Genomic DNA, 27,154 nt, shown 5'->3' with positions numbered 1-27,154 from the left:
GGGATCGCCAAATTTCGATAATCACCTTCACCAGGCCCAGGAGCACCTGAATACAGGTTCACAGCCTCACAGAGGCGGGAAGACAGGATTCTGGAGGAGGCCTGGGATTTGGGGGCACAGGTACATGGGAGATGAGTCCATGCTCCTCCATGCAAACAGTAACTGTGATTCCAAGGAGCCCCGCCCAACCCTCAGTCCCCAACTCCCCAGCACAACCTTCCACCTTTGCTGGTCTAGACTGGAATTCAGTCACTCACTCAGGCTTGGCATCACAGGGGTCAAAGTCCAGAACTCAAAACAATGGAAATCAAATGCCCAAGCTTGACAACTGCCCAGACTAACACACTGATGACCATCTCATAACAGAATGGGATGGGGGTGGGGATTTGGAACAAGACAGATGCGACGTTCCTGCATTTCAATGCTCAGTTGCATAAGCAGGAGTTTTTGTCCAGTATAATGATCAAGGCGTCGCATGCCTCCTAATCAACAGACCCTGCTTCCTAATCAGCAGATCCTATGGCCCTGACAGTAAATCACTAGTGTGTCCAAAACAATGTGCTGTGATTTTTAATAAGGCATCTAACCAGGCTGAGACCAGGAGGAAGGCTGCCCTCATTTTGTTTTCGTTACGTGGGTGCACGAAGCAGCGCAGAAAGCGACCCGGGAGCCTGAGTGCCTCCAGCACTGGCGAATGCAGGATCCTGAGCCTCTATGTTGACACTCATTGACCTACGTGCTTAAAATGAACCCTCGCGTGAGCCGCACAGCACCCAAAAGAACCCTGGGAACTGCTCACCGCACGCTGCCTGCAGAGTCTTCACCTCAGGAGCCCGAAGGCGTAACTGCTCGGCACGTAAGCAGCAGTTCTCAAAGGTATCTGAGAAGCACCTGAGATGTTACACTTGCAGGTTCCTCAGGCTGCAGAGACTTTGATTCTGTAGGTCTGTGGGTAGGGTCCAGGCATCTGCATTTTAACCAACATCCCTGGGACCCTGCTATAGGGGATCCAGGGAACACACTTTGAGAAATGCTGACAGAGTCATGGGACTGCCGGTCTTTTCAAAAAGGGGGAGGGCCTGCGTTTCATGAGAGCAGATTATTATCGTTTCCTAAGATGGGATAAGAAAGCACAGTGGCCTTGTCTTTAGAGCAGGATGAATATTCATTTACTCAACTAGGGGAATGCTCTCCTCCAGCTGGGCTTCTGATGGGAAGACCCTCACTCATGTGATGTTAGCCCACCAGTCCTTACTCACTGCGTCCTTACTGTTACTCAGTGGTCCTTACTATTAGACAGGGGAAGAGGGGCAGCTGGTCCTTCCTGTTTTGTGCTTTGTTTTCTTGCTTTCCTGGCATTCTTCATCACCTGACACGTTGTTATATTTGAAAGATACATGGTAACATTGTACATCAACTATACTCCAATATAAAATAAAAATAAATAATAAAGATACGTGGTAAGTTGCAAATTCAAAAGATGACGAGAGATAGGTGAAGAAGAAGAAGAAATGGATAGGAGCATCATTTTGAAAATCATTTTTTAAAAAGTCAAAACACCATGGCTGGGGCTTCCCTGGTGGCGCAGTGGTTGGGAGTCCGCCTGCCGATGCAGGGGACGCGGGTTCGAGCCCCGGTACGGGAGGATAACGCGTGCCGCGGAGCGGCTGGGCCCGTGAGCCATGGCCGCTGGGCCTGCGCGTCCGGAGCCTGTGCTCTGCAGCGGGAGGGGCCGCAGCGGTGAGTGGCCCGCGTACCGCAAAAAAAAAAAAAAAGAAAAGAAAAGAAAACAAAAAACCCCACCATGGCTACCTTTTTCCAGATGACCAATGTAAGCCGGGCTCTGCTTGAAACCTCCTCTTTCAAGACAGGGCCTCCTCTTCAGCGGTTCTCAGCCCAGGTTACACACGTGAGCCACCCGCGAGCTTGTAAAAACCCCAACGCGCAGGCCTCATCTCCAACAATTACACTAGAATCCTTGGGGGTGGGGCCCCAGGCATCGGGGCTTTTAAAAGCTTCCAGTTGATTGCATAGGCCAGCAATGCTGAGAGCCACCTGGATGCCTGAGGCACCTCCCTCTCCCCTCCCCCTCTGTCTCTCTCCCCACCCTCCACCTAGCACGTTCCATGGCTGTTGTTTACCCACAAGAAAACTGAAGTTCACCTGGTACCAACCCCAGGCTGTTTGACTTGAACACTACCGCTCCCGTTTTAGTTAAATTCCGTTCTGATGATAGTTGTTCCCGCGCAGTCTGCAAAGTGCGTAGTCACACCCAGAAGGAACTCCTTTGACACTGGTCTTTGAAAACAAATACCCATCTTGGAAACTGGGCAGCACTGGTCTTAGAGAGCATTGTTTCCCGAAGTTTGGGCCAGTGATCACGTGCATAGAAAACACCTAGGATTTAAGTCAGCATTTTATGCAGATTTCTAAACCCTCCCCTCTGAAGCCCTAAGGTGAATCAGGATCTCGGGGCATAAGGCCCAGAAGTCGTATGTTTAAGGATCTGCCAGGTGATTCTTCTGCACAGATAAGACAGAAAGGATGCTGGGCCAGAACCTGGACCTCCTGGAGTCCCTCCTGAGCCTGGGGCTCCCAGACTGGCCACAGGACCTTGGAGGCGGCTTTGGATTCCACAGCTATACCGCAAGGAGCAAACAGTAATTCTTTTGGGGACGCCAGGCTTCCTCGTACTCTGGTCTCCAACATTAAGAGGGTACCCCACCCTTTAGGCTCAAGATCCCATGGCCTTGGCCTTGATATAAACAATGAGTGTCAGAAACAGGGGGTGTGTGTCTGGGAACGAGTTAAGGCCATCTCAGCCTGGAACAAGGGCAGACAGGGCGCTGACTCGGGCTACATCAACCTTACTGCACACCTGAGCTGAGTCGGGGAGCCACGACCCGGAGCCTGGGGCCACCCACACTGGACAGACGCCCTCGGGGCTGTGCTGGGGCTGTGGGCGTTACAGTAGGAGGTCCTAGAGGCCCAGAAGGACGGGCAGAGAATCAACCACCATTTCATTACCTTAGGGCTGGCAGGTGCTACTGTGACTTTGATCCCATCCAACGCAAACAGATAAGGGAAGAGACATAATGAATGATGTGAATCTGAACTTATTGCTGAAGCTCCGTCGTTGCTCAGGATGTCAGGGTGACACCGTTCCTGGGGGATCAATGCTGAAGGAAGCCCAGTTCCAAAGAAATATCTGTTTGCCTTCTCTACCTCATACGGAAGTTGTGGAAATCAAAACCAATGATGGGTGTGAAAGTACCTCTCAGGATATGAACATGTTATGTAACTCCAGGGTATGACTTGTCCTGTGAGTTAGCAGAAATCAGTGGATATCTGATATAAGCAAACCTATGGAGGAATGAGGGGGTATTTATATCAAAATTATACATATTTCACAGGAGTTTATAATGAATGCATTTGAGTTTATTTGAGTTGCATAACCCACTACATACCCAATACAGTGAAATTTTGTGAATGTGAATGTAGAATGAAAGTATTTTAGATGCAAATTCTGTTATTCATAACATAGAGTCATGGTCAAACCATTTATTTATTCACTCATCAGACAAATATTTATTGAGCACCTACTATGTGCCAGGCTCTGTGCTGGGTGCTGAGGGAACTTCCTGGACTCGTGGAATTAACAGACCGGACATAACATCAAGCAGGTCATCAGATTGCCAGGCCAGGGATTATTAGGTTAAATTCTACTGAGTTTTTTCAGGTGTTTAGACTCAGCTTTGACAAAAGCCCCCACCAATAAACTGAGAGAAATTAAAAAGGAAACACTGCACTCTTTGCCCTTCAATCTATATCATACACTTGTATGGGAAGTTCTATTTACGAAATTTTATTTTCTCGTTGAGATCTATTAAATAACTAAAGATAAGGTCTAACCTCTTAAAAATCAGTATCAGTTTGCCAGGGCTGCTATAACAGAGTACCACGGTCTGGGTGGCTTACACAACAGAAATTTTATTTTCTCACAGTTCTGGAGGATAGAAGTCCAAGATCAAGGTGTCAGCAGGGTTGGTTCCCTCCGAGCCTTCTCCCTGGGTCTTCACATTTTCTTCCTTCTGCGTGTGTCTATGTCCTAATCTCTTCCTATAAGGACGCCAGTTGTATTGGATTATGGCCCATCCTACCTAACTACCTCACTTAACCTTAATCACCTCTTTAAAGACCCTGCCTCCAAATATGCATTCTGAAGTTCTGGAGTCAGGACTCCAACACATAAATTTGAGGGGCCACGATTCTGTCCGTAACAGACTACACGACATCACTTTGGGTCCTGCCCTTCTTCTGGAGCTGGGAAACCAAGAAAGAGATGAGGCAGAGGGTCTACTTGATATTCCTATCCACCAACTACTTTTAAAAGAGGACAAATTTTCTTAAAAAGTAAGCACATCTTTTATATCAAATACCTTCCCCAATTAAGCTATTTCAAGGTGTCACTCCATCTGTCCTTTGATAACTGAACATGGCTTTGAAAAAAAGATGTCTTTTATCTAAAATAAAATTAATTGATGTAAGATTTGATTTGAAAGGAAGAAAATACTCTTCTATTTAAGATTAGATAAATAATCTTGTATTTAGAACATTCAAGGTCAGAGAGAGGTCAGATGAAAAGAGTTGGGGTTTGTGTCTGGCTTTTGTAGTCAACCATCCATGTCCTGACCAACACCACACAACACTACCTTTGTACACTCTCTCTTTCATAAATGTTGCTTTAAGATATTGATTTCTTTTAAATGTTTCAAGCATGATTTTGTAGTGCTGGTAGCTGCTTTCATAGCTCTATTCATTTTATTGACTGTTTTTAACTTTATATTTATGCTTTAAGGCATATTACTAAGAAGGACTCCCTTTCATAAATTGAAGTGAGAGAGAGATAAACAGCAGATGATCAGGGAAATCATATCCTGAACCACAGGAGTTAGGATGCTTTCATTCCTGTAGCAATTTATTTCTCTAAAGGATAAGCACCGAATCCAATCTATAGCTTTGAAACCTGTATTTTTCTCCATGAGACAGTTCTTTCCTTTTCCATAGCTGTTCTGCAGCGTACAACTGTATTTGCCAGTGGAGCCTTTGGTCCTGTCTCTCCACAGATACAAACTGAAGTTACCTTTGCATTAGCTGCAAGCATGCTTACTCCCACTTGGTTGATCTAGTATCATCATCACTAGGTAATCTGCCAACATAGTGGTATTCCATCCTGAATGTTAGAGTGTTTTCAAATGTATGGGTTCACTCCGGTATGTAACAATAGGGAAAGATGGTTTTAAGACAAAATGGAAAAATTGGAAATTGGAAGATGGGGATTGACACATACACACTAATACATATAAAATAGATAACTAATAAGGACCTACTGTATCATACGGGGAAGTCTACTCAATACTCTGTAATGACCTATATAGGAATAGAATCTAAAAAAGAGTGGATATATGTATATGGATAACAGATTCACTTTGCTGTGCACCTGAAACTAATACAACATTGTAAATCAACTATATCCCAATAAAAATTTACAAATAAATTAAAATTTTTAAAAAAAGAAAAATTGGAGATTTTCCCCCTCTCCATCCTGCAACTTTTATCTTTCCACACCTTTACTAGAATCCAAAGGATTCAATGCAGTGTAATGTATTACAGTGAAAACCTGGCAAGAATCTAAATGAACTTTAAAAGGGGACTGGGCAAGTAAATCATGGCATGCGTGACTGCATCATATTCTGTTGAAATTAAAAATAAAGATTACAGGGCTTCCCTTGTGGCGCAGTGGTTGAGAGTCTGCCTGCCAATGCAGGGGACATGGGTTCGTGCCCTGGTCCAGGAAGATCCCACATGCCGCGGAGCAACTAGGCCCGTGAGCCATGGCCGCTGAGCCTGCGCGTCCGGAGCCTGTGCTCCGCAACAGGAGAGGCCACAACAGTGAGAGGCCCGCGTACGGCAAAAAAAAAAAAAAAAAAAAAAAAGAAAAAGAAAAATAAATAAAGATTACAAAGAATTTAAATGATACGGGAAGTTGCCAGTGATGTTATGTAATAAAAGAAAGCTATAAATGTTGATATACATTACAGTCTTATGTCTAAAAATGCATGGGAAAAATAAGGGAAAGAAATATATACATATTTTCTTATTTCTATATTCCTGTATTTTCCTAAGTGTCTGTATGAAGTTGCCATTATTTTTGTTATAGGGAAAATTTAAACATTGTTTTTTAAGAAAGAAAACTCTGTCCCATATTTCATTCCTTTTAAGTAATCACTTGGCTGGAGAAGTGGCTGAATACCACTTCTATGGCTTCGATGAATTTGAAAGGAAAAGCGATCAGTCTTGTGCAGGCTCTGGAGGAGAGGCAGAGACTCACGGCAGTTACAAAGGAAGGGCATCCGGCTGGAGTGTTTCATCATCTTACAGCACCCTTATAACAAACACACAGGGACAAGCTTTAGAAGCTCAAAGTTAGGAGGGAAATGTGAAAGTCACACTGCTGCTTTGATCAGAGTAGACGAGCCAGATCACTACAGAGCAGATGCTTAGAAGGTATGGTTTCTGGGCGTTAACTCAGTCATAGATAATAACCAAGTGTGAATATGTGAATGTGTGCGTGGGCGCGTTACAGAGACCCAGCCACATGGCCCCGGAGATCTATATCATTAATGACCAAACTGATTAATTTTAACATCAACAGGAAAATGCTGAGCTTTACCAGCTCAATGTGAAAAACAGATGGGAAAGATCTTCAGATGGTATCTTTCTTTAAAAAAAAAAAAGGAGCAGTTGACCTTCACATTATCCTCCCCTTCTTAACGGGGCATCTCCTGCCAGGGGTGGTTCTCGATGGTCCACGGCTCCTGCAACTCATTCCCTCCCTGCAACCTGGGCTTTCTGCTCCTGTTCTCAGGGAACACATTAATTAGTGCCACCCATCTCTGCATCTTCAGACAGGGAGCTCCGTGTTCCACATAGAAATGGCTTTAAATATTGATGACTAAGTCTCAGGTCCCAGAATAGTGTCTTTTCTCCATCATGTGAGATTTCAGGCCTGGGGTCTCTGAGAAAATGTTGAACTTTCTTAAACGCAAAGCTAAATCAAAGGATAATACCTAAGATAAGCATTTAGGGGGCAAATTATTTTTTACAGATACCCTCGCTACTTTAATGTTATGAAGGATCAATTCTTACAATTCCACCCTCTCTTATAATTACAAAAGTTGGAGGCAGAATTTCATTTGTGAAAGACAAGAGATGCCTTGTAAACGGTAACACTTCAGACAATTCTTTCAGGCAGGAAAGTCCATGTTTTCAGTTCTGTTCACTGGAGTGAGCCTTTGTCTATGCCAGCCCTTTAGGGCAGGATGAGAACAGAAGCTCTGGAGCCAGACAGCTTGTGAGCTGCGAGATTTGGGTCAAGTCAACTACTGGAGCTATTGAAGCTTTAATTTTCTCATCTGCAAAATAGGTACAATAACAGTACAGTTGTCCCTCGGTATCCAAGGGGGATTTGTTCCAGGAACCCCCTCAGATACCAAGATCCAGGGATGCTCAAATCCTTTATATAAAATGGCAGAGTGTTTGCATATAACTTATGCACATCCTCTTGCATACTTTAAATCATCTCTAAATTACTCATAACACCAAATACAATATAAATATTATGCAAATAGTTGCTGGCGTGTGGCAAATTCAAGTTTTGCTCTTCGGAACTTTCTGGAAGTTTTTTTCCAAATAATTTCAATCGGCAGTTGAGTGAACCCGCAGATGAAGAACCTGTGGATATGGAGAGCCCATGGTACCTCCCTCCCAGGATCATGGGAAGGACGAAATGAGTCAGTTAGACAGAGCCTGGCATGTGATACATTGTCAATACTACCACTGTGTACAGAGTTTTTTATTGTCTAGAATCAGAAACATTTCATTTTGTAAATATGATCTCTAATTTTCTTCCCCCAATGAGACTACTGACACTTTTTGCAGTTATAACGGCCTGTGGTAACTTAGATTTCAAATTACCTCTTCTCCACCTTCACAATGCCAAATGGCATCATCCTCTCTCTCCAGCAGATTAGTTTTGGTTTAAAATTGAGATTCAATCACCATACTCTCTTTTGATACTGCAAATCTACAAATTATAGGTCAAGATTATAAAGGACTGATTGAATACACACTGCATACTTTAACGTAAAGCCTTAGTCATTGATGGTGAGATTTTCTGCTGCGTTGATTCCCTTTTTGACTAAACAAAATAAAATGCGAACACATAACAAGTAGTCCGGTGACCATGTTTTACAATTAGCTGCGTTTTGCTGGCCACTCTAGAAGTTAGAAACATATGTTACCTCAGCGAAGTCAGATTTCTTCTCTGGAACATCAGACTGGAGATTTCTAAGGGCAAAGTGATCGAGGGGACTGTACTGGTTGTCCCGTAATCCTAGGCAAAGGGAGATAATATTGCTAGTTTTTAGTATACGAAAGGATAAAATGGAGTATATAACTTTACTATAAAATTTAATGTCATCTACTCAAGTATTATATGAACCAATAGTGAATCCAGTGTACTCTGACCCTTGATAAAACCTTGTCTGTTTCCCTCATTCACTCCACCCCTCCATGGAGGCTCTGAGTTCCTTATTACTTAGTTTATCAGGCTGCAAGATTCCTTCTTCCATACCATTGTTTATGTTCCCAGACTCAGGAATAATTGAACAAGTTCAGCCCTCACACATTCGCCCATGTCCTGAGTTTACACCCAGCAGAAGGATCACTTCTATGGATTTCCCAACAGCCCTGGAGTTAAGAAAGCCTGAACTTGCAAGATCGACTTTCATCCAACCTCTTAACACAATCATTTTAGAAGGAGTCTTGAGCGACTCAGACACTGGTATTGAAACTGCTTTGGAATATCTGAGGATAATTTTGTGATGATATCCGTGAGGATAAATGAGACCCCGCAGACCACCCTCCACATAAATATCGGCCACAGCGATAGCCGAGAACATCATCAGATCCAAAAGCACAAGGCAGTGGGCCAAGAACTGTAGAACCTGGGCTCTGGTCCTGGCTACCATCCACCAGCTTGAAAACAATGGACGAGTCTACGGAATCGCTCTACGGAACTTCCTCATCCAGCCAGCCTGCCCCGCACACCTCGCGGAAAGCTGGGTAGAGGAACAAAGCAGTCTGTGAGGCAAACCAGCGGTATGAGGACGTCTCGCTGCTATTGCAGGAATGTGAGTCAAACACAAGAAGGTGGGGTAATGATGAGAGTCTGTGTGGCCCCATCCCCACAGCCCAGGGTCACAGTGTCACTTCCACAAATGCAGATATTCCGGGGAAAGTGATTTTCCAAAAGACTACAAAGAATGCTTTCCCAGCGGGTGGTGCTGGTGATGAGAAAGAAGAGATCTGAGAAAGCCCCTCTCTAAATTAGCATATTGTCTTTATCAACTCATGAGAAGGGTTTATTAAAGAATTCAGATAGAATTTAAAGCATTTTATGGGGAAAATGATACGCTATAGTATTTTTCAAGTTTGCAAAGGGGTCAGGACATGGCAATTTCAAGGGCTACCACGGACCCGTCCGAAGCCTATGTCTCGTCTTGTCCTTGGGTGACAAAAGAACCCCCGTCAGCTCGACCTCGACTTGTGGCTTGTCTCCATCTATCCCTGTTATTGAGTGACAGAGACAGTCATCCAAGATGATGTGCACAGATTACTTCCCGTGAAGCGCAAATATAAGACCTGAAAGATGTCATGGATTTCTGTGCAGAGTCGATACATCATGATGAACTGACAATAAAGCTGATGAAGACGGAAACCTCCTGGCTCTGGTCCTGTGGCACCACGTTTAAGAGCTCCACAGTCAGCACAGGCCTGGGGCCAGACCGGCCTGGGTCTGCATCCCAGCTCGGCTTACCTGCAGGAGGGGAGTTGCTCACCCTCTCTGAGTTTCTTTATCCATAAAGTGCAGATAATAACACCTCCTGCCCAGCCTTGCCATCTGGGCACTAAGGGTAACGTATGTAAAGTACTCAGGCTGGGGTGGGATGCGGGGTTAATGCTCGATAAATGACCCTGGTTATGACTGTTAATGAGCAGGACCAAGGCATCCGTGCGCACTGGAATCAGGCCACAAAGTCCCAGCGTCTCTAGCTACCTGTGAGACTCTGGGCAAGTGACTCAGCATCCCTTGGTTCCTTGCTATGAAATGGAGATCGTGGTGCTTACTTCACAGAGTTCCTTAAAAAAGGGTAAGTGACCTAAATCGCTAGCCCGTAGCACAATGCCCAGATTATAACAACACGCAACAAGCATTAGCTGTGGAGAAGTGAAATCATCTCTAGCAGGGAGGAGGGAGACTGCCGCCATCAGACAAGCAGGGGCTGTGTATGAGTGTCTGATCGCTGTTGTAACAAATGGCCACAAACTTAGGGGCTTAAACAACACAAACATATTATGTTACAGTTCTGGAGGTCAGAGTCCAATATGGGTCTCCCTGGGCTAAAATCAAGGTGTCGACAGGGCTGCACTCCTGTGGGAGGGGCTGGGGAGACCCTACTTCCTTGCCTTCCCACCTTCTAGAGGCTGCCACGTTCCTTGGCTCATGGCCCCTCATCACTCCAAACTTTGTTTCCATCATCACATCCCTTGTGATTAGATTGGGCCAACCAGATAATCCAGAATAATCTTCCCATCTCAAGGTTCTTAATGCCACCTGCAGAGTCCCTTTTGCCATGCAAGGTAACATATTCACAGGTTCTGGGAACGAGGACGTGGACATATTTCGGGGGGCCATTATTACGCCCATCACAGCCTGGTTGGGGAACCTGAGGTAGATGTATTGGTTGGAACGTAGGGCCTTTAAAATGATGACACTATGGGAAAGTACTTACAATGCAACATTAACTGAAAGAAAGGAGTCAAAGGCTTACGAACCCCATGATTGCAACATTCAAAAATTTTTTTAATGTGTGTGGGAATTCACACAAATGGCAAAGCTGTAACTGAGAGTTATGAGCGTGTTTTTGAGTAAAACTGAGGTGTGACTACAGCCATGCATGCGGGCACCTGATCAATTAATGATGACCCCAAAGGCCTCAGGAGGGGGACTACCAGAATGGTTAAAAGTACAGACTTTGGGGAAAGAAAGACCCTGATTCAAGTCCTTCTCTGACACTAACCATTTGGGCAGTTTAAGTCATTTGGGGCAAGTTCCTTAAATTGTCAGAGTCTCATTCTCCCATGTGTCAGAGGAAACACAAGACCTGTCTCCTAGCGGGGTTACAAGGAATCATGTGATGACAAATATCAAGAACTTAGCAGAGTGCCTGTCACGTGGTAACGCCTCCCCGTCCCTTCCCACCTGACCACATAACTGTCACTACTGATAGAGCCCCCCTCTATTGGGTGGCCCTACCCTGGCATCTCTGAGTAAGGCAAAGCCAGTGGACATTTGGGGCAGGTTACCGAGAACAAGACTGACAGGAGTTTGGGCATTTTCCAGCACCTGGGATTGGTGTCCCCAGTACAGAAATTTGCAGAAGCCAGGACACATGGCACCTGGCCTTGGTTTCTGGAAGAGATCCTGCTGCGAGGGCAGGAGGTGGCCAAGTCAGTCTGCTCCCTCTCTCCACAGTGCGAGCTGGTCTTTCCCAGAGCTCTCAGGGGCAGGTGCCTGTCCCAGGGCCAGCAGGTCAATTTCACTCTGCATTGGGAAATGGTTCCGGTTAAAAGGAAACTGGCAGAGGGTGGGTGGGCCCTGCGCACCTGTAGGACAGACAGGGCTTCGTCACAGGTGTCGGGCAGTCCATGTCCAAATACTAGTTGTGTGCCTCTGTGTAGTTTATGTAACTTCAGGGCCTCCAGTTTCCCTGCTATGGATCTAGGACACTGAGCTGACTCTATTCCTGCCCTGCCCCGTTGCCTTGCTGCCCCCGGCTGCTGGGAGAGTAGCAGTCAGAGGCTCACGGCTTTGCTCGTCTCTGAGAACCGTCCTCGACAAAGGCTATACTTTTCTGCACCTTGGCCACAGCCAGTGGTGACTCTGAGGGGTACAAAGGCCAGGGTAACTCTCTTGTTTGTTCCAGAGCGTAAACCAGACTGCACCTGAGACCCGTCCTTCCTCAGCACCTTCCCCATCAGGCCTCCCTCACTCTCTCTCATGGTTCTGTCCTGAAGAGCACCCCCTCCCTCATGCCCCCTAATCCCTGCCTCAGGCTCTGCTTCTTGGAAGCTCAACATAGTTCCAGCTCACGGTGCTGGCTAGTAGTGGGGGCTCTCAACGTGGGTCCCCATGCCAGCAGCCTCAGCGTCACGGGGTGACTTGTTAGAAATGCACATTCTCTGAAATAATGCTATTTGCAGCAACATGGATGGACCTAGAGATTATCATATTAAGTAAAATAAGTCAGGCAGAGAAAGACAAATATATGATATCACGTATATGTGGAATCTAAAAAATGACACAAATGAACTTATTTACAAAACAGAAATAGACTCACAGACCTAGAAAACAAACTTATGGTTACCAAAGGGAACGGGGGGAAAGGGATAAATTAGGAATTTGGGATTAACATATACACACTACTATATATAAAATAAACAACAAGGTCCTACTATATAGCACAGGGAATATATTCAATATCTTGTAATAACCTACAATGGAAAAGAATCCAAAAAAGAACATATATTTTATATATATATTTAAATATATATATATATATATATAAAATGTATACCCAAAACATTCAAATCAACTATACTTCAATAAAAACATTAAAAAATAAAAATGTTTATAGAAAGAAATGCAGGGACTTCCCTGGCAGCCCAGTGGTTGGGACACCGTGCTTCCACTGCAGGGGGCGTGGGTTCGAGCCCTGGTCACGGAACTAGGATCCCAAATGCCTCCTGGGGCGGCCAAAAAAAAAAAAAAGGAAAGAAATGCACATTCTCAGGTCCCACCCACTGACCTGCAGACCTACTGATTCAGAAACTCTGGCGCAGGACTCAGCCTTCTGGGCTTTACTAAGCCTTCTAGGACACTCCATGCAGCTCAAGTCCAAGAACACTGCTGGTCTTAGACTAACAAGCTCCTGTACGGATGGTGACTTTAGGCCCTAGAAGGTGATGGCAGTGCTTCTGATTCACCATCATCCCACGGCTTTTAGAAAACCACACCCAGGGGATCAAAATGGGGCTTCTTATCAACGCTTCCGAGTAGAATGAAGCCGTCAGGAATGGCAGCAGGCTGTTAGTTTGAAGCAAACTAAAACTCAGCCTGGTGAGCCACCCACCCATGGCTGGTTAAAGAATTGATTGTGTGCGGTGTTCAGGGCCCTCTGTGTCTGGGGAGTGTCAGTGCACGGGCACATATGATGAGGGTTTCTCTCCCGTGATGGTTGGAAAGATGGAACTCCTTCTGTCTCCACCAGCCTGAGACATTTCTCCACAGCCACTCCTGCCCTGGAGGCCTTCCCGGAGGCCAAGCGCAGAACAACATGAACTGAGCACGAGGTCCTGACCCAGGTTCTCCTGGCATCCAATGTCCTCCCTGGAGGGAAGAGTGCTTCAGGGACGGGACCCACCTGAGCGGGAGTTTATGCCGCACTCAGGGTGATGGAGGCCCCGGGCTGGACATAGCGGCAAAGGCAGTGAGAGGCTGTCCCCTCCCACAGCTCTAAGAGAAAGTCACAGTCTGGCTACTTCTGGCCCCAGTAAGCCACCGGGAGAGCCCTGCCAGCCAAGGGACCCAGGAAAGGTATGGGATGGGGTGGATTTAGACAAAAGTGGACGTGGGGTGGGAGAAGGCGGCGCAGCCCAAGCAGAGGCAAAAGAGAAAAGCGGAAAGGGCTTAAGGGAAAGTGTAAGAGCAGAGAAATCCAGCCAATCTGGGAAATGGCAAGCAGCATGTTGCGTGAAGCCTGGGATACGGGGAAGGCATTGCATACAATTCCCACGCGGCACCTAGCATGGCTTGAGCTGTCTATACAAAAATAGCCGACGGGCCACATCACGCGTTGACTAATGAACCCACCCATCAAAGTCGTGTGCAAATAACGAACGCCCCAGCCTTTCGCTGGTACACAGAGCTTGCTTGTTTTCATATCTCTATCATGTGTATCAGGGACAGAGATGGGACAGTCACATTCCCGCTTCATAGACTGTAAACGCTTCCCTCATTTCTAGTCTGATAGGAGGCAAGGTTTCCTCGGTATTTTCACCTGCCCTCAACGATACCCCTTTCTTAATATTCTAAGTAGATGTTTCTCAGAGACAATCGCTTTTCAGATTTGAATTAAGCTAATCACCTCTGTGAGATCTGACCCTGTTAACCACACGGTGCCTCTGGACCATCTTTTCATGGTTGACTTTTGGAACAACGGGGTCTTCTTACTAGCTTCTCCCTCTTGGCTACTGTGTCTTCCTTTCTTTAGTGGATTCTCTCCTTGACTCCCTCTGGGTCCTCCTACCAAATCTCAGATCAGTGCCAAGGAAGGACCCAGACCTCACCTGTGGGCACCAGCCCTTAGAACCAGCTGCCTTCAAGGCCCCTCAAACTCAGCTTTTCCAAAAAAGGAACCAATCAACTCCCCTCAAGCTGCTACCACTGCAGTCTCCTCCTTCCCCTCCCCTTCCTTCCCCTCCCATTCCTCTCCCATATCCATTTTCTTGGCAAGTGGCCAGCATCCTCCCATCACGCACAATAGAAATTGAGGTGCCCCTCCACACCCACCCTTTCCTTCACTGCCCATGTCCAGCTAACACCCAAGTCCTGATTTATCTCATGAAAAAGGCTGTGCTACATCTCATCAGCTTAATCTTCCCTGAACTGCCTGGTCTCAGCAAGGTCACAATCAAGTGGGGACCCCACCAGCCTCATCTCCCGTCAGGTACTCCCAAATCCCCTTGACATTGCCAGTCTGTGACCTTGTGAAGGTCACATGCTCCTTTGAAAACTCTAATGAAAGGGATACATTTAGTGGAGAGAATCCACTAAAGAAAGGAAGACACAGTAGGCAAGAGGGAGAAGCTAGTAAGAAGACCCCATTGTGTATACGTTGTATATACACATAACAATCTGAGCCCATGTGCATGGGGTGCTGGGGCTCAAGGAGACCAGGATATAGGCATATATCTGGACAAAACTATAATTCAAAAAGATACATGCACCCCTATGTTCATAGCAGCACTATTCACAATAGCCAGGACATCGAAACAACCTAAATGTTCACCCACAGATGAATGGATGAAGAAGATGTGGTATATATATACAGTGGAATATTACTCAGCCACAAAAAAGAATGAAATAATGCCATTTGTATCAACATGGGTGGACCTAGAGATTATCATACCAAGTAATTCAGACAGAGAAAGACAAATACCTTACGATATCACTTATATGTGGAATCTACAATATGACACAGACGAACTCATCTACAAAACAGAAATAGATTCACAGACATAGCGAAGGTTGCCAAGGGGGAGGGTGGTAGGGGACGGATGGACTGGGGGTTTGGGATTGGCGGATGCAGACTATTGTATATAAAATATATAAACAACAAGGTCCTACTGTAGAGCACAGGGAACTATATTCAGTACCCTGTGGAAAACCATAATGGAAAAGAATGTATGTTTATGTATAACTGAGTCACTTTGCTGTACAGCAGAAATTAACACAATATTGTAAATCAACTATACTTCAATAAATAAATTCAAAAAAAGAAATCATCCAAAGACTTTGAAGTTTAAAAGTCTATTAAGTAAAATTATTTCCATGAAAGAATTCTCTAATTATTCCCTAATAAAATCTCTCCCAAGTTCCAAAAAAGAATTTAAAAAAGGAGATCAGGATAGAAATCCTTAAAATAAGCCTCCTTCTCCTTCCTGGATATGGCTGCTTCATCGTCTCTGTGACTTTGGCCTTGGATGACACCTGCCCAACTTTCCCAGGGGGCTAACTCCCCTGCACAGCTCAAGATCACCTCCTCTCAGAAGGGATCCTAGGCCTGCCCCCACCCCACATGCCTTCCAACCTGTGTTGCCACCTGTATTCATTTCCTAGAGCTGCCATAACAAATCACCACAAACAAGGCAGCTTAAAACAATGGCAACTTGTGGTCTCACGTTCTGGAGGTGAGACGTCTGACGCCAAGGTGCTGGTAGGGCCGTGCTCTCTCTGAAGAATCCAGGGGAGAATCCATCCTCGCCTCTTCCTAGCTCCTGTGGCTGGGGCCGCGCTTAGCACTCCTTGGCTTGTGGCAGCCTCACTGGCCTACCTCCATTCTCACACGGCCTGTGTCTCTGTGTCTCCAAGTCCCTCTGTCTTTATAATGACCCCAGTCACTGGATTGAAGGCCCATCCTAACCCAGTATGACCTCATCTGCAAAGACCCCATTTCCAGATAAGGTCCCATTCACAGGTCTGGGGGTTAGGACTTGAACACGTCTCTGGGGGGCCACAATTCAACCCAGCACAGTGCTCCCTGACAGGCTGGCATCACTGTGTGTCCCTGCTACACTGTCCTGTCTGCTCTGAGTCTGTCCCCCAAGTTGACAGAGGCCTTTGGAGGACGTCTCATCATCACCTTCGCCTTGTGCTCAGTACCGTGCCTGCCAGCTGAAGACATTTGCTGAGTGTTGACTGAACGAACAAATTATATATATACATATATATATATATATGTATATATATATATATTTGGCGGTACGCGGGCCTCTCACTGTTGTGGCCTCTCCCGTTGCGGAGCACAGGCTCCGGACGCGCAGGCTCAGCGGCCATGGCTCACGGGCCCAGCCGCTCCGCGGCACGTGGGATCCTCCCGGACCGGGGCACGAACCCGCGTCCCCTGCCTCGGCAGGCGGACTCTCAACCACTGCGCCACCAGGGAAGCCCCAAATTATATTTTGATAAGAGTTTCATCTATGGGAAAAAATCAGAACATACCTTCCTCTGACAGTTTGATCATATTCCACTGACGTTTCAAAGACATTTTACTTAGATTCAAAGGTCTTTTAATGACAAGGATGCGCTCGGCTAAAGGAAAGAAAAGTCGGCCACAGTTGACATCTGTAATTCCTCTCAGAATGAGTCAGGCTCCCACCTTCCATGCTGGCCTGAAGAACCTCCAAACGCTCTACCTGTGATGAAGTCACCAGAATGTTTCCATGGCACCTGGGAAGGGGGTGGGGAGTCCACCCTGTGCTATTTCTCCTGAGCAGGAATAGCAATCATCACTCTGACATTTATATCTGAGGCTTTGTTAGCAAGTAAAACACGTTTGCACAACAATTAAAGTTTTCTGCAGAGCACTGTTAGATGTGAGACAAAGAACTGCTGCCTACAATCAGATACACAAAGAACTACTGCCTACAGTCAGATACACGTTTCCCCTCAACTTCTCACTTTTACTTTTTTATTTTTCACCTTGTTTTGATGATGCTGGTTCTCTTGCCAGGCAGCATTTTTACTGTGGAAATGTTCCCTTAGTATTAAAATACATTCAGATAACACCACAATGTTAATTTGTTTACCCTGCTTGTAATATGTGTTACCAATGTTTGCAAACCGGTTTATCTAGAAAATTGGGCAACACAGCAGTCTGTTTACCGTGCAAGCTATTAAAAGAATGATCAATTCCTACAATTTAATAGAACACCTTTGACACTAAATTAGAATGAATATTGTTTTCTAATGTATACCCAATCACGTTTGAGGTAGCTTATAATTAATAACACAGATAAAAACCAGCCAAACTGTGATAAAAGAAGCAAATAATGAGCTGGAGAACTCATTGGACCATAAAGCCTGGGCTAAAGATGACCCTGGCACAGAAGAATCACAAACTAAGGGTGCGTTTGCAGCAGCCAAGGGCAAAGGGGGGGGACGTGATAAATTGCGTAACTCATTGCCTTTCAAATGAAATACACCGTTTCATAGGGAGAGTGGCGTTATCCCCTGGGACAAGGCATCGATAGCATGGGTCTTTATATAAATGGACAGCACCTTTGTAAGCTGGTTCATAAACACCAGGACAATGTAAATTTCACTGGACAACCCCAAGGTGCTTTGAGTCGGGTCAGTGTCACTATTACGCCATCATGGCTAAAATTTATTGTGCGATCACAGCAAGACAGATATTGGATACAAAGGTTATCTCCTTTAACACTCAGAATGACCTTTGGAGGAGGGCACAATTATTATCCCCATTTTACAGATGAGAAAGCTGGGCCTAGTTGAAGTAACCTGCCAATCATCACCTGTCCAATAAGCTTCAAGCTGAGAGTTTGCAATATTAATGATCACTGCACAGGTAGAAAAGGTAGAAATGGAGCAGAATCTGTAGGATCTGATAACCTCTCCTATGAAGCTTGAGAAAGTGGACGGAACAGACTGGGTTTGGGTGTCAGAGGAGCTCCCTCACTATCGCTGTTTGCTCCTCAGTTAAAGGGGCAAGCTGAAGGGCTGAGAAATATGAAAAGTTTTCACGGGCCCAGCACACTGCCTGTCAACATCGGGACCCCCCAGAACGGAATGTGTTATTAGCTGCAGTTTTACATAATTTTCATCTCTTCCAGAAAATGACGGAGTATAATAAGACCTGCCCAATAACGAATAAAAACCTGCTCACTAATTCTGTCTACTTGGGCTCTAGCTGATTTCTGAGACACCCGGAACTGGAGGCACCGTGCCTCTGCCCTTGGTGCCCGGGCATGGCTCTGGGGTCTGCCTTTCTGTGGCAGGAGCAGGGTCACCCCTGGAGGACCGAGTGAGACCACCGGGCGCAACTCGCGCGCATGCGTCACTCCTCTAAACCGCGAGGCCCCGCTCACATGCGCGGCACTGGCGGGGTCACGCCACAACCTCAGTTCTGCCAACAGTTACTGGGAATCTGACGTCTTTGAGGACCTAGGTCAGGTGCTGGGCTAACAAAGATGAATAGAGCACAGGAGTTCCCATCTTTAAAGAGCTCAGAGTCCGCTGAAGGAATGAGACGCATCACGAGACCTTTTTCAATGCAACACGGATTTGATTATTTCCTCTTACGGGCGTCCCCCCTCCCCTTACTTGTGGTAAAATACACAAAACACAAAATTTACCATCTTAGCTATTTTTAAGTGTCCAGTCCTGTGGCATTAAGCACATGCATCTACACCGTGTTGGGCAACTGTCACCCCCATCCATCCACAGAACTTCTTCATTTTCCCAAACTGGAACTCTGTCCACCTTAAGTCATAACCGGTTCCCCCTCCCCCAGCCCCTGACCACGGCCATTCTACTTTCTGTCTCCATGAATCTGACTACTATAGGGACCTCAGATGAGTGAAATTATACAGTGTCTGTCTTGTTGTGCCTGGCTTAATTTACTCAGCCTAATGTCTTCAAGTTTCATCCATGTTGTTTCATGTGTCAGAATCTCCTTCCTTTTAAAGGTGAATAGGAACTTCTCTGGCAGCCCAGTGGTTCAGATTCCATGATTCCACTGCAGGGTATGCGGGTTCGATCCCTGGTCAGGGAACTAAGATCCTGTATGCTGCACAGCACAGCCAAAAAAAATTTTTTTTAATAAAAATTTAAAGAGGTAAATAATATTCCATTGTATGGATGGGCCATACTTTGTTTAGCCATTCATCTGTCGATGGACACTTGGGTTGCTTGCACCTTTAGGCTATTATGAATAATGCTGCCGTGAACGTGGCTGTACCAATATCACTTCAAGTCCCTGCTTTCAGTTCTTCCTACAGGTTGTCTTCTGCCCTTCATTCTGTGGTCCTGCCTTGGTCATATAACCCAACATTTTCTTAGCAATCACTAGAGTCTTTTTTTGAGGGGTACATATGGCAAAGAGATAGCCACGTGGGTAGATAAGTTTAGTAGTCATCTTCAAAAAACTATCCTTTCCTCCCTTCCTACCCACATGCACGGGGAGAAGGAGTAGGTCTTGTTTTAAGCCCTTGACAGGGGGAAGCAGTTAAGCACAGGTTGTCTCTGACATGTAACCCAAACGTCTTCAACATGGGCTCCAACCTGAAAAGGAAAGAAGGTGCCCCCTCCCCACCCCACCCCCCCACCCCCAGAAAGGACCCTGTGAGCTGGGAGGCAGCCCAGGTCAGAGCAGCCCAGGGCCTGCGCGGGGGGGCGAGGGGGCTGCTGAACGTTCTGGGAACGTGCAGCCTCACCTAAGCAGAGGGCCTGTGTGTGGGCAGCAAGTGGCAGCAGTGGGAGAGGCGGAAAGAGGAGGATTTTTCCTTTCTTTTGGTCCTAACACAGCACGATTCAGCAGGACAAGTCCAGACAAGCAGCTAAGACACTGTTCTTGAGCCACTCAGCACCTCTTGGGCTCAGCTTCCCCATCTGTGACACGAGGAGTCATGTCACACGCGTGGCTTCCAGGACACCACCGGGCTCTGCCAGGAGTCTTGTCCATGGTGGCTGGGCCGTGAGGCGCCGGGTACATTTGAGGGAGGGGGTGTGGCGCCGGGTACATTTGAGGGAGGGGGTGTGGCGCCGGGTACATTTGAGGGAGGGGGTGTGGGAGCGGCATCTCCACTTCAGCTTGCTTCTTTCATAAACTGGAAAATGGCATCGTGACACCCTCTCTTCTTCAAGGAACATCGAGCTCACTGAACAAGCATCATCACTACGTTGTATTGAACGTCATGGAGTGGGTTGATTTCAGAGGTGACCGCTTCTGCCGCCCCGTCCCCCCAGTTGAGATCCAGGCTGCAGTGGGGTCCCGATCACCTGCTGGTTATACAGGCAGCTTTCGGCAGGAGGAGCAGGGGCGGACTGTGTGCCTTTAGCCCAGCGCTGGATCACAAGCGACACGTGAAGAAGAAAAATGGGACGTCGTTGGAACCTCCTGCAGAAGAACCTGGAGCCACATCTGGCCCAGCTGCAAAGCCACATGCTCCAGACAGACCAGGAGAAGCTGTCAGCTCAGGGTTCATTCTATAAGCAAGCCACCGAAACATTTTCATAAGGTGTCAGAATGGATTTCCTCTCCTCCGGGAGGGCGACGTAACTCTTGTTGGTGGGGTTGTAGAGCTTCTTGCTTCTTGTGCTTTCAGCTGCCTCGGCCAGAGCCTGTCTGGAGCCTGGGGCAGGAGCCCACAGAGATGATTACACGTTCTGCCATGAGCTGGACAAAGGAGGTCCGTGCGGTGTCTGAAGCTCCAAGTTGTAAATCTCCCATTATAGGAGCCATTGGCCACGCACTGCACATCGGGGGTCTGGGGAGAGAGATGCTGTCACAGGACCATACCCAAGAGCCTAGCATTCAAGGAAAATACCCGTGCTTGGAGATGCTCACACCCTACTGCCATTATCCTGTATTCCTACCTGGAAAGCCAAAGTGGCCTCTCTACTGAATTCGCCAACAGCTCATCAGCTGTGCTGAACAGTTAGAAGAAGGCTGTTATTCTCTCTGGCTGTGATTTTTGTTTTGAGCTGTTGTTGTTTAATGGAGAAAAGATCCTATTAGCACTCTGTGTCCCCTACTAGCCCCTCCTGCTGTAACAGATCCAAAACTTGGGCAAGAACAACTGTCCCCTTATATGTATAGCCATGTCCTCACCTGCCGCTTTACAAAAAAAGGAAACAGAGGCTCAAAGAGGGGCACGGCTTGCCAGAGAAGCTCTCAGCTGGGAAGTGGCAGAGTCAGGCTTGCTCAGTTGAGTCTATAAAGACCCCGGATTGCTGGCTGTCCGTCAAGTCACCTTCTAACCACACCCTGTCTAGCTAGGCTGAGCTGCTCTCTCCCTGGCGTTGATTCTTTAAAAAATATAATTCACATACCATAAAACTTATCCTTTAAAGTGTAAAATTCAATGGTTTCTGTATATTCACAAAGTTGTGCAACTATCACCACGATCTAATTCCAGGACATTTTCATCGTCCACAAAAGAAACCCCATACCCATTACTCCCCATCCTTGGAAACCACTAACACATGTTTTCCAGATTTGCCTATTCTGGACATTTCATATAAATAAAATCATAAGTCTGTGGGCTTTTGTGTCTGGCTTCTTTCACTGAGTAACATGGATTCAAGGTTCATCCGTGTTGTAGCATGTGTCAGAATTTCATTCCTCTCTATGGCCAAATAATAGTCATTTTGCTTCAAGATTCATACTGTATGGATAGAGCACATATTGTGCATCTGTTTATTAACTGATGAACACTTGGGCTGTTTCCACTTTTTGGTTATAATAAACAATGCTACCATGAACATGTGTGTACAAGGTTTTATGTGGACACAGGTTTTCTTTCTCATGGGATATATACCTAAGGGTGGAATTGCTGGGTCATATGGTAACTACATGTTTAACTTTTTGAGGAAATGTCAATCTGTTTGCACCATTTTACATCCCCACTAGCAAAGTATGAGGGTTCCATTTTCCCCATCTTTGCCAACACTTGTTATTATCCATTTTTTTAATTACAGCCTCCTAGTGGCTATGAGGTAGTATCTCATTGTGGGTTTGATTTGCATGTCCCTGAAAACTAATAATGTTATGCATCTTTTCATGTGCTTCCTGCCCATTTGCAATCTTCTTTGGAGAAATGTCTATTCAGGTCCTTTGCTCAAATTTTAAGTTGGGTTATTTGTCTTTTTACAAAAGCAGCTCTAGGAAAAGGAAGACTATCATGGTCTCCATTCACCTTCCCCTCAAATGAGTGAAAGGAACAACAGTGATTCCCAGACCCCCCTAAGGCAGCATCTCATTTCTATGTACCTTCAATGATAGCAGCATTACTGCATGAAGGCTTAAGAGAACGTTCTTGGGGTTCCACAGATATGGCTTGAATCTAGCTTGAACACTTACAAAGTTTGTGAGTTAGACGATCCACCTAACTTCTCAGCTTCCCCATCTCCCAAACAGGGATCACGATATCAATTCACTGGACTGGCGTGAGAGCTAAGAGAGGAGACATACTGAAAGCCCTCAGCATGTGACTTGTCACGTGGAAAATACCCAATAAAATTCATTTCTTTATGTATCCAGCGAATATTTTTATAGCATCACCATGGGCCAGGCACTGGTCTAGACCCCAAAGTCACAGCAACAGGCAAAATAGAGAGAAAATTTCTGCCTTCATGGAGATTATATGCAGCTTAACATTCTGGCAAAAGTTAATGATGCTGTTATTATTATAATTCAACATTTTTACTCTTGATTGCAAAATAAGTACATGCTCATCAGAAACTAGAATGACAAGATAAAAGAAGTTTCACTAATGAACTTGAACTTTGGAGAGACTCGGCATTAGCTTCAGTAATTACAGCTCTTCTGCCAGTGCCCCAGCGTGGCCTTTCTTCTATACTTGCACAGAGACATGAAAGGGCAGAAGCCACTGGCAGTGGCTCAAGAAGGTGAAAAAAGGTGCGAACACCAAGATGTAGCGCTTCCAGGTGTCCAGGGAAAAGGAGGGATAATACACACTTACCAATCTGGGGGAGGGAGTTAGAAACCTAGGAACAGATCATTAAAACCAAAAATAGGATAAAGAAGTAAATGAGAAGTGTGCTTGGGAAGAAAGAGTGAGCAGAGCCGCTCTTGCAGCTAGAAAAGCCGGTCCAGTGGGGCTGGGTGGGACTGAACATGAAATTGAATGAAGAGTCAAACTGCTGGCCTTGAGAACTCTTCTGGGGAGTGCGAGCAAAATCCACTGCGGCCCATGAGGTTGAGGAATCACGGGAGACGCTGCTGTGTTTGCAGGTCAGCAGCTCTGCGCTGGAAACACAGGAAGCTGACCTGCACTCAAGGCCGGCTCCGCCATGGACTAGCCGTGTCAAGTAACGAGTCACTGACCTTCTCTTTGTTTGCTCATCTGCAAAACAGGTTCAGCAATTCTGACCTCATCAAGCAGGTTAGACTCCCGAGTCCTTCTAAAGAACATTCCCACCACCTGGGAAGTAAGGCCTCTAGCATGACCCAGTGGTTGATTCCCAGCTTACTGTGGGGTTTTCTGAGACGTCCGGATGACGGCAGTCTCTTTGTGAGTGTGAGGCGATATGTCAAACCTAGTTAGAGAGGAAAATCAATAAGGCTACTATTTGGAGAAAGATACACAAATAGGCAGGGGAGAGGTATTTGCCCTGTCAGATATCAAGTTACTTTAAAGATGTAGAAAAATGATAGTGCACTGCTATAGGAATAAGTAGAAACAGACTAATGGAAAATAATAAAGAACCCAGAAGGAGACCCTTACATATATGAAAATGTGAAAAATAATGAGGTGGTTTGGATAAAGACAAAATATAAAAACTGATGCTGGGAGAATTAGTTATTACTTCAAAAACCAAATCAGTTCCATACTTCTTACCACACCCACAAATCAACTCCAGAGCATCTAAAAACCTAAATATGAATGATGAAACTTAAAGACCTTTAAGGGATAAAATAGTTCATATCCTTATGATCCTGGGTAGGAAAGGACATCTTTAAAATGTTCCCAAAGCAAACACTACTAAATAAATTCAAGTCTTTGTCATTCCAGAATTTCTGACCATCAATAGATGCGATAAAGAGAGAAAACAGACGACAAATCAGAAAAGGGTATTGGGAACCCAGATAACAGACAATGAAAGGGTTATTAGCATCAAAACTAATTTTAAAAACTCCTGTAAATTAATTTGAGAAATACTAGTAACCCAATGGAAGAAACAGGCCAGGACAGAACAGACACTTCTCAGAAGAGAAATGGTCACTGGGCAGCTGAAAAGATATTCAACCTCATTAGCAAATAGAGGAAGGAAGAGAAAATCACAGCAAGAGACCATGTCACATCTATCTGACTGGCCAAAAATCAACAATATTAGATATCAGTAAAGCTGTGAGGTAACAGCAATTCCCGTGCACGGCTGCTGAGCATAAACTGATACTTGAAAAATAACCCAGTAAAGGTGCGGATGAGCAATTTTGCTCTTATTTACAGTATTTCATCAACATCTAACAGTTCGTTGATTATAAGATGTACAATTACTTTATGCATCACCAAGAAACGGAAAAAAACTGCTAATTTATATCCTAAGATGCCACTAATTTTAATACACATTCTGATTTCAGATATATTAAAATATAAAAATACATCTTAGAATTAGTGAAATATGGTATGTAAGTAAAAGAAACTCTTCCTCATCTGCACTGGGGTCTATAAGACTGTCCGTAGCATCATTTTTTTTTTTTTTCCACCGTACGCGGGCCTCTCACCGCTGTGGCCTCTCCCGTGGCTCAGCGGCCATGGCTCACAGGCCCAGCCGCTCCGCGGCACGTGGGATCCCCCCGGACCGGGGCACAAACCCGCGTCCCCTGCATCGGCAGGCGGACTCTCAACTACTGCGCCACCAGGGAAGCCCCAGCATCATTGTTTTTAATGGCAAAAAAAAAAAAAAACTGGAAACAACGAAAATGTTCTTTGACAGGAGAATTTATAAATCAATTGTGCGATAGTTAACTATCCATCAGTGAAAATATATAAACTACAGGTACATATATTAATATGGATGACAAAAAAACAAATTAAAATAAGAGTAGAAATCAATGAAAGAACAGAAAAAAGCACAATAACAGAAAAAAACAACAAAATCAAAAGTTGGTTTTGGGGGGAAGGGAAAATCAACAAAATCAATCAGGAAAATATTTAAAAACACATATATTGTATGTTGTCATTCCATCCCAGCCTCCTTGTCTCTAACCTGACCTCTGGCTCTATCTGCCTTTGGTGGGTAACTTTATGATGATTCTCTTGGGTGGTCGTGATGCTCAGTGGGTGAGCCGCTGCCTCCTTGCCAATTTCACCTTCCAAGAGGCCATGGAGCCTGAGCTCTGCGGCCCCCTCCCGGTGGCTGGCATCACCACTGCAACTTTTTCTCATTCCCAGCGCTTCCTTGGCCCCAGAAACTCAGAGAAGACAATTCCCTCACGCTCTCTGAGCTCGAGCCTGGTGTCTTTAGTGGGCTTGATCAAAGCGGGGTCACCCCAGATCAACCCCAATAAGTGGAGTCAGGACTCATATGCAGAGTGAGCACAAAGCAAGTGTTCTTAAAAAATATATATCTTGCTACTATATCGCTAAGCCCCATATAAAGCCAGCAGGACTCCCGACAGCGGCGTTCTGGGATCCTCTCTCGGCTTCACAGATAATACTCACATATGCTTATGCTTAAATCTCTTCCCAACCATATCATACCCATGTCAAGGTGGTAATATCTTTCTTAAGTTCTCTAAACATAGAAGTAAGTCCCTTTCAACTCAGTGGAAATCTGTCTTATCATTTAAGGCTCGGCTCAAACTATTTCCCTCTAGAAGCTTTCACCCCCAGAAAAAAACAAACCAGTTGTTCTTCTGTGTTTCCAGGGCACTCTTCCACATTGCGCTGTGGTCCTCAGTGTACCGTAACCTCCTGGGGGCAAGAGCCTCCATCTTTGTATCCCCCCCAACCCCAAATCTTGTGCTTGGGGAGATAAAGCAATGAGCAATGGACTCTGACATTGGAGGACCTGACCCCAACTCTGACTTTAGCAAACTTAACCTCTCAGAGCCCATTTTCCATCTGTGAAATGAGAATTGACGGAATTGCTTCCTGCACGGGAAACTCTCAGCACAAGCGCCTGGCACACGGCAGAAGCTGAGAAGTGGCAGCTGCCTGTCAATTTAAGAGCTGATGACATGTTTGCTGAACTGGGCTGAATGACATGTGCTGCTTCTCCAGGGGTGGGACCCAAACCACGGTGTTCACCTGGCATCTCTTGAGGCCAGGATCCCCGGTAAGAGCTGGGGCCAGACTGGACCAGAGCCCCCAGGATGTTATCTACATATAAAGCGGGAGGAAGGAGGAAATACAGTGACCTATTGTGAGCGCGAGGAGGCCCCTGCTCTCTCTCCCTCCCCTCCCCTTCCTTGGAGCTCCAGACACAGCTACGCCCTCCTGCTGAGGAACCTCCCCCTTGCTCACCAGATCAGCCTCCCTGGAGAAGACCTCGGCTTTTCACATCCAGGGTACAAGTCCCGTCCCACCAAGGCCCCACCCCGACCCCTGAGACATCGGGGGCCACCTGCTTGCGCAAACCCAGTCTGTTTGGCGTTTCATATTCTGTGCTTCCAATATAGGCCTCAGCACGCCCACCTCT

The 27,154-nt window shown here is 45.8% G+C and overlaps 1 protein-coding gene across 2 annotated transcripts in view; it reads right to left on the bottom strand.

Annotated features, from left to right (window-relative positions):
• Positions 1-27,154, bottom strand: part of C16H10orf90 (chromosome 16 C10orf90 homolog) — a 227,644-nt gene that overhangs the window by 71,358 nt on the left and 129,132 nt on the right. The window contains exon 2 of one of the 2 annotated variants that reach the window (XM_067709070.1): positions 8,364-8,455. The exons of the other annotated variant lie outside the window; for it this stretch is intronic. Coding sequence (XP_067565171.1) covers positions 8,364-8,455 — 92 coding nt within the window. The remainder of the gene's footprint in view (positions 1-8,363; positions 8,456-27,154) is intronic. 2 annotated transcript variants of the gene reach the window in all.

Source organism: Pseudorca crassidens, chromosome 16 (assembly GCF_039906515.1).
Source record: "Pseudorca crassidens isolate mPseCra1 chromosome 16, mPseCra1.hap1, whole genome shotgun sequence".
Taxonomy (NCBI): Eukaryota; Metazoa; Chordata; class Mammalia; order Artiodactyla; family Delphinidae; genus Pseudorca; species Pseudorca crassidens.
The sequence above is the reverse complement of the archived record's forward strand: the minus strand, read 5'-3'. Positions and strand labels throughout refer to the sequence as shown.